This window comes from Canis aureus, chromosome 19 (genome assembly GCF_053574225.1).
Source record: "Canis aureus isolate CA01 chromosome 19, VMU_Caureus_v.1.0, whole genome shotgun sequence".
Taxonomy (NCBI): domain Eukaryota; kingdom Metazoa; phylum Chordata; class Mammalia; order Carnivora; family Canidae; genus Canis; species Canis aureus.
The window spans coordinates 4,195,700-4,209,771 of NC_135629.1; the positions used below are offsets into that span (position 1 = coordinate 4,195,700).

Genomic DNA, 14,072 nt, shown 5'->3' on the forward strand with positions numbered 1-14,072 from the left:
AGGGAAACAGGCATTTAGATCCAGGAAATAGAGAGATCCCCCCCTAAAATCAATAAAAACCGTTCAACACCTCGACATTTAATAGTGAAGCTTGCAAATTCCAAAGATAAAGAGACGATCCTTAAAGCAGCAAGAGACAAGAAATCCCTGACTTTTATGGGGAGGAGTAATAGGGTAACAGCAGACCTCTCCACAGAGACCTGGCAGGCCAGAAAGGGCTGGCAGGATATATTCAGGGTCCTAAATGAGAAGAACATGCAACCAAGAATACTTTATCCAGCAAGGCTCTCATTCAAAATGGAAGGAGAGATAAAGAGCTTCCAAGACAGGCAGGAACTGAAAGAATATGTGACCTCCAAACCAGCTCTGCAAGAAATTTTAAGGGGAACTCTTAAAATTCCCCTTTAAGAAGAAGTTCAGTGGAACATTCCACAAAAACAAGGACTGAATAGATATCATGATGACACTAAACTCCTATCTCTCAATAGTAACTCTGAATGTGAACGGGCTTAATGACCCCATCAAAAGGCACAGGGTTTCAGACTGGATAAAAAAGCAGGACCCATCTATTTGCTGTCTACAAGAGACTCATTTTAGATAGAAGGACACCTACAGCCTGAAAATAAAAGGTTGGAGAACCATTTACCATTCGAATGGTCCTCAAAAGAAAGCAGGGGTAGCCATCCTTATATCAGATAAACTAAAATTTACCCCGAAGACTGTAGTGAGAGATGAAGAGGGACACTATATCATACTTAAAGGATCTTTTCAACAAGAGGACTTAACAATCCTCAATATATATGCCCCGAATGTGGGAGCTGCCAAATATATAAATCAATTATTAACCAAAGTGAAGAAATACTTAGATAATAATACACTTATAGTTGGTGACTTCAATCTAGCTCTTTCTATACTCGATAGGTCTTCTAAGCACAACATCTCCAAAGAAACGAGAGCTTTAAATGATACACTGGACCAGATGGATTTCACAAATATCTACAGAACTTTACGTCCAAACTCAACTGAATACACATTCTTCTCAAGCGCACATGGAACTTTCTCCAGAATAGACCACATATTGGGTCACAAATTGGGTCTGAACCGATACCAAAAGATTGGGATCGTCCCCTGCATATTCTCAGACCATAATGCCTTGAAATTAGAACTAAATCACAACAAGAAGTTTGGAAGGACCTCAAACACGTGGAGGTTAAGGACCATCCTGCTAAAAGATGAAAGGGTCAACCAGAAAATTAAGGAAGAATTAAAAAGATTCATGGAAACTAATGAGAATGAAGATACAACCATTCAAAATCTTTGGGATGCAGCAAAAGCAGTCCTAAGGGGGAAATACATCGCAATACAAGCATCCATTCAAAAACTGGAAAACTCAAATACAAAAGCTAACCTTACACATAAAGGAGCTAGAGAAAAAACAGCAAATAGATCCTACACCCAAGAGAAGAAGGGAGTTAATAAAGATTCGAGCAGAACTCAATGAAATCGAGACCAGAAGAACTGTGGAACAGATCAACAGAACCAGGAGTTGGTTCTTTGAAAGAATTAATAAGATAGATAAACCATTAGCCAGCCTTATTAAAAAGAAGAGAGAGAAGACTCAAATTAATAAAATCATGAATGAGAAAGGAGAGATCACTACCAACACCAAGGAAATACAAACGATTTTAAAAACATATTATGAACAGCTATACGCCAATAAATTAGGCAATCTAGAAGAAATGGACGCATTCCTGGAAAGCCACAAACTACCAAAACTGGAACAGGAAGAAATAGAAAACCTTAACAGGCCAATAACCAGGGAGGAAATTGAAGCAGTCATCAAAAACCTCCCAAGACACAAGAGTCCAGGGCCAGATGGCTTCCCAGGGGAATTTTATCAAACGTTTAAAGAAGAAACCATACCTATTCTCCTAAAGCTGTTTGGAAAGATAGAAAGAGATGGAGTACTTCCAAATTCGTTCTATGAGGCCAGCATCACCTTAATTCCAAAACCAGACAAAGACCCCACCAAAAAGGAGAATTACAGACCAATATACCTGATGAACATGGATGCAAAAATTCTCAACAAGATACTGGCCAATAGAATCCAACAGTACATTAAAAAAATTATTCACCATGACCAAGTAGGATTTATCCCTGGGACACAAGGCTGGTTCAACACCCGTAAAACAATCAATGTGATTCATCATATCAGCAAGAGAAAAACCAAGAACCATATGATCCTCTCATTAGATGCAGAGAAAGCATTTGACAAAATACAGCATCCATTTCTGATCAAAACTCTTCAGAGTGCCTATAGGGATAGAGGGAACATTCCTCGACATCTTAAAAGCCATCTATGAAAAGCCCACAGCAAATATCATTCTCAATGGCGAAGCACTGGGAGCCTTTCCCCTAAGATCAGGAACAAGACAGGGATGTCCACTCTCACCACTGCTATTCAACATAGTACTGGAAGTCCTAGCCTCAGCAATCAGACAACAAAAAGACATTAAAGGCATTCAAGTTGGCAAAGAAGAAGTCAAACTCTCCCTCTTCACCGATGACATGATACTCTACATAGAAAACCCAAAAGTCTCCACCCCAAGATTGCTAGAACTCATACAGCAATTCGGTAGCGTGGCAGGATACAAAATCAATGCCCAGAAATCAGTGGCATTTCTATACACTAACAATGAGACTGAAGAAAGAGAAATTAAGGAGTCAATCCCATTTACAATTGCACCCAAAAGCATAAGATACCTAGGAATAAACCTAACCAAAGATGTAAAGGATCTATACCCTCAAAACTATAGAACACTTCTGAAAGAAATTGAGGAAGACACAAAGAGATGGAAAAATATTCCATGCTCATGGATTGGCAGAATTAATATTGTGAAAATGTCAATGTTACCCAGGGCAATATACACATTTAATGCAATCCCTATCAAAATACCATGGACTTTCTTCAGAGAGTTAGAACAAATTGTTTTAAGATTTGTGTGGAATCAGAAAAGACCCCGAATAGCCAGGGGAATTTTAAAAAAGAAAACCATATCTGGGGGCATCACAATGTCAGATTTCAGGTTGTACTACAAAGCTGTGGTCATCAAGACAGTGTGGTACTGGCACAAAAACAGACACCTAGATCAGTGGAACAGAATAGAGAACCCAGAAGTGGACCCTGAACTTTATGGTCAACTAATATTCGATAAAGGAGGAAAGACTATCCATTGGAAGAAAGTGTCTTCAATAAATGGTGCTGGGAAAATTGGACATCCACATGCAGAAGAATGAAACTAGACCACTCTCTTGCACCATACACAAAGATAAACTCAAAATGGATGAAAGATCTAAATGTGAGACAAGATTCCATCAAAATCCTAGAGAAGAACACAGGCAACACCCTTTTTGAACTCGGCCACAGTAACTTCTTGCAAGATACATCCACGAAGGCAAAAGAAACAAAAGCAAAAATGAACTATTGGGACTTCATCAAGATAAGAAGCTTTTGCACAGCAAAGGATACAGTCAACAGAACTAAAAGACAACCTACAGAATGGGAGAAGATATTTGCAAATGACATATCAGAGAAAGGGCTAGTTTCCAAGATCTATAAAGAACTTATTAAACTCAACACCAAAGAAACAAACAATCCAATCATGAAATGGGCAAAAGACATGAAGAGAAATCTCACAGAGGAAGACATAGACATGGCCAACATGCACATGAGAAAATGCTCTGCATCACTTGCCATCAGGGAAATACAAATCAAAACCACAATGAGATACCACCTCACACCGGTGAGAATGGGGCAAATTAACAAGGCAGGAAACAACAAATGTTGGAGAGGATGCGGAGAAAAGGGAACCCTCTTACACGGTTGGTGAACTGGTGCAGCCACTCTGGAAAACTGTGTGGAGGTTCCTCAAAGAGTTAAAAATAGACCTGCCCTACGACCCAGTAATTGCACTGTTGGGGATTTACCCCAAAGATACAGATGCAATGAAACACTGGGACACCTGCACCCCGATGTTTATAGCAGCAATGGCCACGATAGCCAAACTGTGGAAGGAGCCTCGGTGTCCAACGAAAGATGAATGGATAAAGAAGATGTGGTTTATGTATACAATGGAATATTCCTCAGCCATTAGAAATGACGAATACCCACCATGTGCTTCAACGTGGATGGAACTGGAGGGTATTATGCTGGGTGAAGTCAGTTGGAGAAGGACAAACATTATATGTTCTCATTCATTTGGGGAATATAAATAATAGTGAAAGGGAATATAAGGGAAGGGAGAAGAAATGTGTGGGAAATATCAGAAAGGGAGACAGAACGTAAAGACTGCTAACTCTGGGAAACGAACTAGGGGTGGTGGAAGGGGAGAAGGGCGGGGGGTGGGAGTGAATGGGTGACGGGCACTGGGGGTTATTCTGTATGTTAGTAAATTGAACACCAATAAAAAATAAATTAAAAAAAAATAAATAAAAGTGGAAAGCTGTACACCTACAACAGAAGTCCTTCCCAAGAAAGCCTGGGTGCTTTCATACTGGTGGGAAATTATAATATGTGGCCTGTATTTTCTCCATCTGCTATAGACTGGTGACGACTTGGCTCCTATGGAGCCACTGACCTGTCCTATAAATGTACTCAAGTGGGCACTGCTCTTTGTTGTTTCTCCCATGTCATGTGGGCCTCTCCAGCTGCATCTTGGGGCCATGTCTGTCACATGGTGGGGTCGTCATAAATACTGGATCAATGATAAGCTGACCTATAAGCTAAGGAGAAGAGGAAGGTGGCAGGCGACACGGGGCTGAAAGGCCGCAGCTAAGGTCTCTGAGGCTGTGCAGGGATTACCTTCACCATGGCAGCCTCGATGGAGCAGTCGGGAAACCCTGGTTGGTCCAGCATCCCTGCAGTGAGGTAGGCCATACTTTCCATTACATAAGTCTTCTGAGCCATCAGGGCAAACTTTTCCTGGGGTGTTCAGAAAAAAAACATAACCAAGAAACAATTTGCATGTGCTAAGACCCAGATCCTCTGCCAGCCAGCAGAGAAGGTAAGAGCCCAAAGCTTCCATGCCCGAGAGAACCAAGCCCTCATAACAGGGAGCCACACTAAATATAGCTTTATACTCGTCTTCTGAATCGCTGTGTGGGCGTCACAAGTACAGACCACACACTTTTAATGCCCACCTGTGAAACAAACACATGCAGCACCCAGAACCTTTGGTACCTGAATAAGTCCAAATTCACTGAGGTTCTTATTGAACTGTTTCCTGGTACAGGCATATGCAGCAGTCATTTCTGAAGAAAAGCAGAGTCATTAAAAAGAACCATTTTCGGCTGTCCTAAAATGATTTCCGAAGGCTATCATCACTAGCCTGTGAACACTCAGGACAGAACTATGAGAAACAGGTCTGCTGAGACCAAACACACTGCAAGACAGCGCTGCCCCTTCCTAGCATTATCTGGTCAGAGGAAAGCCTGCTCATGCTCAACAGTGCCTATGGCAGTAGACAGCAACAGAAGCCCAGAATTTAGAGTCAGGCCTGAACCTGGCACTTTCTCTTACTAGGTAGTAGGCTGGGCCAAGCAACTATCAACCCTGAACAACACTACCAACCTCACAGCACTGCTGCCAAGGTTACCAGAGATGCAGAAGGAAGAAAGGCACCTAACATGGAGCCAGGGCCCTAGAAACATCCGACATGAGGTGCAGGCCCACGCCTGTCACAGCTGTCCATCACCAGAGGAGGGTCATGTGTAGAGCTGTGAACAGGCACCCAGCGCTGGAGGCACCCGAGAGAACGTGGCGGCCTCCCAGTGGCCAGCAGCAAACGCCAGCCCCTCCCCCTGCAGTTAGTCTCATCAAGGGTCTACATCCTTTGGGGACAGGTGATGAGAGCCTCCACGAACCTCTTGCACGGAAGAGTTTCCGTGATGGCGAAGCAAGAGGCCCGGGTGCTTCAGGGTGTTGGGGGGCAGCTCAGCAAAGTGAGACAAGCCCCGAGTCTAGAGTCTCACAGTATTGACTTATAGGCAGATGAGTGGCCTTGGGCTAATTGCTTACCCTCTCTGAGCCTCATCTAAATGGAGGTAAGAACCTAAACAAAGCTTTCCTGTCCCCACCTGGCCCTGAACTCTGAGGAACTTCATCAGCACTATCAGCCCCAGGTAGCCCTCACCCCTCACCGGCAGGGCCCTGTGCCTTTCCCAGCAGTCACTTCCACTTAGCTGAAATGATAATGACATCTGTGCCCAACAAAACCCCATAGGGCTGTTCTAAATTCACAGACCAAAGACTCTTACTTTCAGGTATGCTAACAGAAAAAAAAGGGAAGATCCTGAGACGGAGTGAGTAGGAGTTCCACTCCTTACCCACAGAGCCTCCTACAAATTGGGGGTCTTGTGAAAGCACCAGTGTCTTGCTCACATCTGGATGTTTAAGTAGCTCTGTCCTTAGTTGTCAGAGCAGCAACCCCTCCTGACTCTGATGGACCGTCTACTTCCTCACTCCCTGGATCCTTTGTGAGTAGGTAAGACATAGAAGTATGAAAAAGGAACAGTAACCACTTGGGGGCAGACTGACCACATTTTTTGGTCTAAACTGAAGTCCGAATCTCAGACTGCAGCTGGGCTTTTTCCAAAGGCCTGGCTCTGCACTAGCCTGCTAGGAGGACATGGCAGGGCCTCCAGGATGGAGGGGGCCGCAGGCCAAGCCTGTGCCACAAATGGCTCCTGTCCCCGACTTACCTATCAATTTCTTGAGCATCCCGGCCACAAGGCTGCCCATGCTGAACCGCCCACTGTTGAGGATGTTCATGGCCACCTGGAGAGAGAGAGGGTGCGGCTCACCGGGACTGCACTCTTAGTGTCCGGGAGGACCACAGGTGACAGACCACAGTGCTGCTTGTCTACTTTTACCAGGTTTCTTGAGGACAAAAGGCAAGTCTCTAGAGAAATCTGTGCCAGCACCTGGGAAAGTTAATCGTCCTGTCAATCCCCACCAGGCTGGAGGACAGTATAGTCCCAACACACAAGGAGGTAATAACTCAGTCACAAACATTCTTGGAGTCACCCCGATAAAGGAATGGGACGATGTTATCACAGAACAGGCCACCTCTTAGTCCTCAGAGGAGAGCAGAAACTAAGACCTGGTGGGTACACCCTGCAAACTACCTGGACTTTCCCACCAGCATGAGCCTCCTGAAGGACAGCAGTGACCCGTCAAGCCCCTACCACGCCTGTGGTGCCCAAATCGGAGACTTCAAGGACCAGCTGGGGCTGAGGGCAGAAAGGAGTCTGTGAACATCACTGTTTTTCCTAAAAGCTCAACTTCAAACATATTACTGTTATTCACTCCATGCGTATTTGTGACTTGGTTGAATAAATCATGTAATGGATTCTGAATTTATGATCACTTGCTATTCTGAATGGGAGAATCTCAAAGCAGACACTGTGAGGTAGGAAACAACGGCTCCAATGACAGGGTGGGGGGGTACTGCCTGTACCTGCTCAGTCCTAGGGGCTGGGGAATGTGGAAACAAGGGGGAGAGGGTGAGGTTACGTCCTACCACGGTGTGACACCCAGATCCTGCCCTGCCTCCTCCTGGGGCCATGCCTCTGACCTCAGATTTCCTGTGCCTCAGGCGGTGTGTGGGCACTGGTCTCCGGACCTGCTGGGACTATGAGGAGGAAGTGAATTCTCCTACCTCATTCCCTCTGCCCACACGGGCATGCAAAAGCTGGCTCATGCTTTATGAGCAAAGTCCATTTCATGGCCCCTTCAGAATTTATTCTTACCCTCATTAAAAAAAAAAAAAAAAAAAAGATTAGGGACTAGGTCTTATTCCCTAGACATCAAAGATGTAATAGATTTCACCCTTTCTCAGGAAGGGCTCCTGAGCTCAATTATCAATCCTCCTACTCAACCCTGGGGCCTCCCCTCCTGCCTGGATGGCACCTACACACTTTTAGCTTTCCTGCTGATGTCTCCTGTCATTTGTACAACTACATTCTACACTGCAGCTTGCCAGAAGCTAGACACTATCCATGTTCCCAACAGCCCCTGCCTGACACCAACTGCTTCCCTGCCTCGAAGGTCTATCTGAAAGACCTGACTGCTGGCTCTTCCTTTTTTCTCACTTCAGCCAGGTGATTTTCACCTGGCCTTTGATCATTTTGCAGTCTCCAGAATCACTCATGGTTTAGCATTTAGGCCAAATGACAAGTGATCCTACTAATGACAAAGAAAGGACTCTGGAAATCTATTTTTTTTTTAAGATTTTATTTATTTATTCATGAGACAGAGAGGCAGAGACATAGGTAGAGGGAGAAGCAGACTCCCTGTGGGGGACCCAAAAACAATAGTTTTAATAGGCGAAAGAAAATAGATTTCCAGGGACGCCTGGGTGGCGCAGTTGAGGTCTGCCTTCAGCTCAGGGCGTGATCCCAGGATCCGGGATCGAGTCCCACATCAAGTTCCCTCTGCCTATGTCTCTGCCTCTCTCGGTGTCTCATGAATAAATAAAATCTTTAAAACAATTTTTTTTTCATCTAACACAGTGGGAAAATGTTTTAATTCATGTGGAAAAGACTAGGGCAAGGGGCATTCGCACAAAGTAGCCAGCCCAACTCCCCATAAGTGACCTGGCAGTGGGCCAACAACTAAAACTGCCCTCAGACCTGGAAAGCCTACTGCTGGGTGTTGAAACTGTGGAAATAATCACACAAGTGTACACAGATGCAAACAAGGAGATATACCACACAATAAGGTTCTGAGTAGAAAGAGAAAAGTGTTAAATGCCCAATCCTAGGAACAGTAAATGTGCCATCATCACACAAAGAAATACCCCGCAGCATTAAATATCAGCAGTATACATTTACTGGCATGAAGAGTGTTAGGATCGCTTGGTATATGAAAAACAAAAACAAAAACAAAAACTCAGGCTATATTACACAAATGGTATTACCAAATGTTTAGAGATGTATACTCTTTAAAAAGGTCTAGAGAGGGGCACCTGCGTGGCTCAGTTGGCTAAGTGTTTGACTCCTGATCTCAGCTCAGGTCTTGATCTCAGGGTCATAAGTTCAAGCTGCATGCTGGGCTTGGAGCCCAGCATGGAGTCTACTTTAAGTAAATAAAAAGGTCTAGAAAGATAAGCATCTAAATTGAATGATGAATAGCAACTCTGCTGGTGCTAAGCTTCAGGTAATTTCATTTTTTCCACCTATATTCTCTCATCTGCATATAATATCTGGGTTAAGCAAATAACAAACATACCACTATGCACACACTGCTCCCTTTTTGTCCTTTCACCTCTCAAGCCCTTTGGTCAACACTCACCAAGCAGCCTCAAGTCAGTTTTGGCTAAATGCATGATCAGATTCTCATACCAGGAAGGGAGAAAGGTACCTGCTGTGATTCCTGCTTCACAGCCAAGGTGGATGGGGCTCCCCAGAGTGAGGATAACTTGCCCAGGTCACCTGATAAATTAAGGTAAGGCAACAACAAAGAAAAATAATCAGGGGCGCCTGGCTGGCTCAGTCAGTTGGGCATCTGCCTTCAGCTCAGATCATGATGCCAAGGTCCTAGGATCAGGTCCTGTGTTAGGCTCCCTGCTCAGCAGGGATCCAACATCTGCCACTCCCTGTCAGTTACCCTCGCTTGCATTCTCTTTAAAAAAAAAAAAAAAATCTTTAAAAAGATTTTATTTATTTGAAAGAGAGAGAGAGAGAGAGAGAGAAAGTGAGTCCACGAGCAGGGGGAGAGGCAGGCAGAGGGAGACGGAGAAGCAGACTCCTAAGCAGGGAGCTCGATGAAACAATGACGACCAATGATGACAAGGGGCTCAATCCCAGGACCCAGAGCTAATGATCTGAGCTGAAGGCAGACACCCAACCAACTGAGCCACCCAGGTGCCTCTAAAAAAAAAAAAAATCTTTAAAAAAAAGAAGGAAAAAAAATGACAAATAGCCAGTTTAAAAATGGGCAAAGGAGGGGGTACCCAGCTGGCTCAGTCAGGGGGAGTGTTGCCACTCTTGATCTCAGTCATGAATTGGAGCCACACGAGAGGTGTAGAGATTACAAAAAAAAAAAAAAAGGCTTTATAAAAAAAATAGGCCAAAGGATTTCAAAATACATTTCTCCAAAGAAGATGTATAAATGGCCAGTAGGCACATGGAAAGATGCTCAACCTGGTCAGTCACTAGGTAAATGTAAGCCAAACCATAATGAGATACCACTTCACACTCCCTGGGATGGCTATAATTTTAAAAATGCACAATAACAAGCACTGGTGAGAGGACGTGGAGGAATTGGACCCTTCCTTCTACTCCGCCATGGGCAATGAAACGTGGTGCAGCCACTGTGGGAAACAGTCCGGCAGTTCCTCAAAAAATTAAACATACAGTTACCATATGATCCAGCAATGCTGCTTCTAGCTGTATATACCCAAAAGACCTGAAAACATACAGTTCACACAAGGACTTGTATATGAATATTCACAGTAGCATTACTGATAATAGTCCCCATGTGTCAACAGTCCAAACGTCCATGAGCTCATGAACAGACAAATATGGTGTGTCCCTACAATGGAATATTATTCAGCTACAGAAAGGAATGGCAAGTGCTACAACGTGGATTAACCTTGAAAACATTATGCTAAGAGAAAGAAGCCAGACACAGAAGATTGCATATAGATTCCATTTACATGAAATGTTCAAAATAGGCAAATCCACAGAAACAAAGTAAAGTAGCAATTGCCAAAGACTGGGAAATGAGAAGGTTTCTTTCGGGGGATGAAAATGTTCCAGAATTAGGCCACGGTGATAGTTGTACAACATAGTGAATAAACTAAATAATGCCGAGTACATTTAAAAATTGTGTATTTATGTGATGGGAGTTATAGGTCAATTAAACAAAATAATAATCTAACTCCAAGAAAAAAATTAGGGAAGGGCTTCAGGACCCAGGGTTGTGCATTCAGAGAACCTGAGCTGCTTCAGTGCCCACTGGTCTGCTTTCTTTCACTCATCGGGAAGAGGAATCCTTTCCCTGCTCAAGGCAAAGGAAGCCTCACAGATGACACACTCCCTCTTCTGGGAGCCAACTTTTCCATTCTGTTAATTTCCCATCGAAGAACTCTGCACAGTCATCTGGCAAGCACGCGCTGGTCAGCTACAGGCAGGGATGGGACAGGAAGTTGGGGCCCACAAGCTGTACCATGAATCCACACGCTGTCCTCACAGGGGCTGCTTTTAAAACGCACCTTAAACCCGCCTCCGACTTCTCCAAGGACATTTTCGATGGGCACCTTGGTGTTTTCAAAATGGACCTCGCAAGCTGAAAAAGATGAAATTGAAAGCCTTATGTAATGAGTACAGACTACTTGCACTTGATCAATAGGCATGAAATGTAATTCATTCATTCATTCAACTCATTCTCCAGCTACTGAAAGACAAAGGTCCTGTCCACATGGAGCTCATATTTTGCTAGGGACATGATGGATGTTCTAAGTACTACAAATAGAAATAGAGTGGGGACAGAGGTCAGAGAGAGAGTAAATAGTATTTTTGTTAAGGGCTTCCATCAGGCTTTTCTAAGAGGACACTCAGCAGAAGTTTGAAGGAGGAGCACAAGCCAGAGGAAGAACCATGAAAGTGGATGGCACAGACTTTCTGAGGTCCCTGGACTCAACAGGAGGATGGATCCCACTTAACTCAGATGTAGTCACACCCTGCACTATGCCTCTGTGGAAGCAAACTGCCTTTCCCTGCCTTGTCCCTCCAGCTGTCACCAGGGACACAGAACCCACCTGACACGAGCCGTGGCCTTCCCAGTGCTGGGTGGTCTGGCTCAGGCCCCAGACGCTCCTGTGATTTGCTATGAGAACAAGCCCCAGCACGGTACACAAATGCAGCAGATCGGGATCCAACCACAGCCCGGAGCAGGCCACCCAGCACCTGCAGACTGAGGGTGACAAAGGCTCACCCTCTCAGATAAGCGCTGGGGTGGATCCTCAGACAGGGTGACAGTGGCAGACCTTGAAGTAAGGAAGCGCTTAGTGTGCAGAGGCAGGCAGAGAGGGGAAAGGTGCCAGTGGCAAGGACAGAGGCAGGAGGCAATGGGGACTTTTGCACCATGTTTTCTGTAGCAACATGTCTTCACATGCTGTCACATCAAGACTGCAACTCCTGGCAACTTAACACTGGAGTAAAGGGAGACTCAGGACAAAGGTCATGGCTCAAAAGGAGCCAAACAGCAAGCAAGCTAGGTGTGAGCAACCAGGTCTGCTGACTATTCTATTCCAATAGCTTGGTTGTGAAATATAATGAAATCATTTCGGTGGCTGCTGGCTCCTTTTTTATGACACATGGGCTACAGGGCCAGGCCCTTGTCCTAGTGGCTCTCATTCTTTCACAGGCTACTTTGTGTGGGGAGGACCCTCCTCATTGACCTCACCTGGGCCACTCGATCCACTCTTTGTGGGGCTGCTGCATCCCAGGGGCAGCACCTACCCTGACTTCACTATGGACACTGCCCTGGCAGTGGTGCAGGGCTACCACCCTGCTCTCCCCCTCACCTGGGTCACACTGACCATCTTCTCACCAGCACACCAGGCTCTTTATCTTGGGCCTTTGAGAACACTCTTTCCTCTGCTGGAATGTTCTACGTATGAATAAGCAGAACAGTCTGGTGGTACAACCTGCTTCCATGTGCATGAAAGCACTGTACAGGCATCCAAACACTCCTTTCCCAGGTCACATCGCTATGTGCGTTATCACCTCTTTGCAATAGGTGAGGAAAAGGAAGCACAGGAAAGTAAACTAGCTTGTCTGAAGTCACGGAGTTTCTTGGAGCCAAGTCAGTGCTCAGGGTCCTCTGACCCCATCGAACCAGGCCGAGGTAGCAAATATTGCCATACAGAACCCAGGATCTCAAGACGGGATGGCAAACAGAAGCGGGTCTGGAGGCACCAAGGGCAGCAGACAGTCCCCTGCAGCACAGATACCCCACGATCTGAACTAGGAGCCCCAAGAGGCAGAGTCTTGTGAGGACTCTGTGACAGTGCTGGTCAGGACAAGAGCCACTTACAGGACACCAGCCTCAAGGGGACCAAGTGCTGTCCAGGAGCTGCAGGTGGGCCCGGGGGGGGGGGGGGGGGCAGGGGTATGAGGGAGAGCAAAAGGCAGGAGGTTCTAGGTAGGAAAGATACGGTGTCCTGCAGTGAAATGTTTACCTCGGATACCCTCTGCCTCCTTGGTGTCCACTATTGCCTCCCCCATGGGACAAAGTGCTCCACAAGGCTGCAATGAGCTCACATGGAGATTAGTATGCCTGCTGCATGGAGGGGGATACAAGCAACCATGTGTTGATAGAGTAAATTAGCTTCAATGAGCTCCTCCACACTGCCATGGAGTCACCATGGCATTCTTTTTTTTTTTTTTTTTACCATGGCATTCTTAATGTGATTTTGCTGACATGCTTATGTGGAACCAAAACTATTTACATCTCATTTTATCTTGAATTTGGATTGGGCTGAGGGGTGCCCCCCCGGGTGCTCCCTCCCCCCGCTACTTACTGTTGGAGCCACGTATGCCTAATTTATCCTCGGGTTTCCCATTAGTGACTCCACCAAAGTCTCTCTCTACTATGAGTGCTGTGATTTTGTCTTTTACGGAGCCGTCAGAATCCACCACCTGTGTCTTTGCAAACACAGTAAAAACATTGGCGATTCCTCCATTGGTGATCCAGATCTGAGCAAAGAAAGAAAAAGGGGTTTGGAGAAAACTGGACTGTCATACACCACATCTCAGCTCCACCCTTTCCCAAGAGACACCCCAGCTGCTTGTCAAACCTCAGGCCAGAAGCGTAAAGCTCTTGGTGCTGGAAAAGCCAAGCCTGTGTGGACAGAAGACAGGGGCTCACCCAGTCTCCCCAGATCAAGGATTTCCCCAAGAGGCACAATGTCTGTGTGTGTGCACAGACGTGAAACCAATGGTACGGAGACAGTCCACGCTCTTAGAATCAAGGAGTCACGTGTCCTCAAGAAAGCAAAGCAGGC

At 45.5% G+C, this 14,072-nt stretch overlaps 1 protein-coding gene across 4 annotated transcripts in view; it reads right to left on the reverse strand.

Annotated features, from left to right (window-relative positions):
• Positions 1 to 14,072, reverse strand: part of ACAD9 (acyl-CoA dehydrogenase family member 9) — a 49,407-nt gene that overhangs the window by 8,230 nt on the left and 27,105 nt on the right. For all 4 annotated transcript variants that reach the window (XM_077857652.1, XM_077857655.1, XM_077857653.1 and 1 more), the window contains 5 exons: positions 13,590 to 13,764; positions 11,277 to 11,350; positions 6,760 to 6,835; positions 5,240 to 5,310; positions 4,862 to 4,981 (listed from right to left, as the gene is read on the reverse strand). In XM_077857652.1, coding sequence (XP_077713778.1) covers positions 4,862 to 4,981; positions 5,240 to 5,310; positions 6,760 to 6,835; positions 11,277 to 11,350; positions 13,590 to 13,764 — 516 coding nt within the window. The remainder of the gene's footprint in view (positions 1 to 4,861; positions 4,982 to 5,239; positions 5,311 to 6,759; positions 6,836 to 11,276; positions 11,351 to 13,589; positions 13,765 to 14,072) is intronic.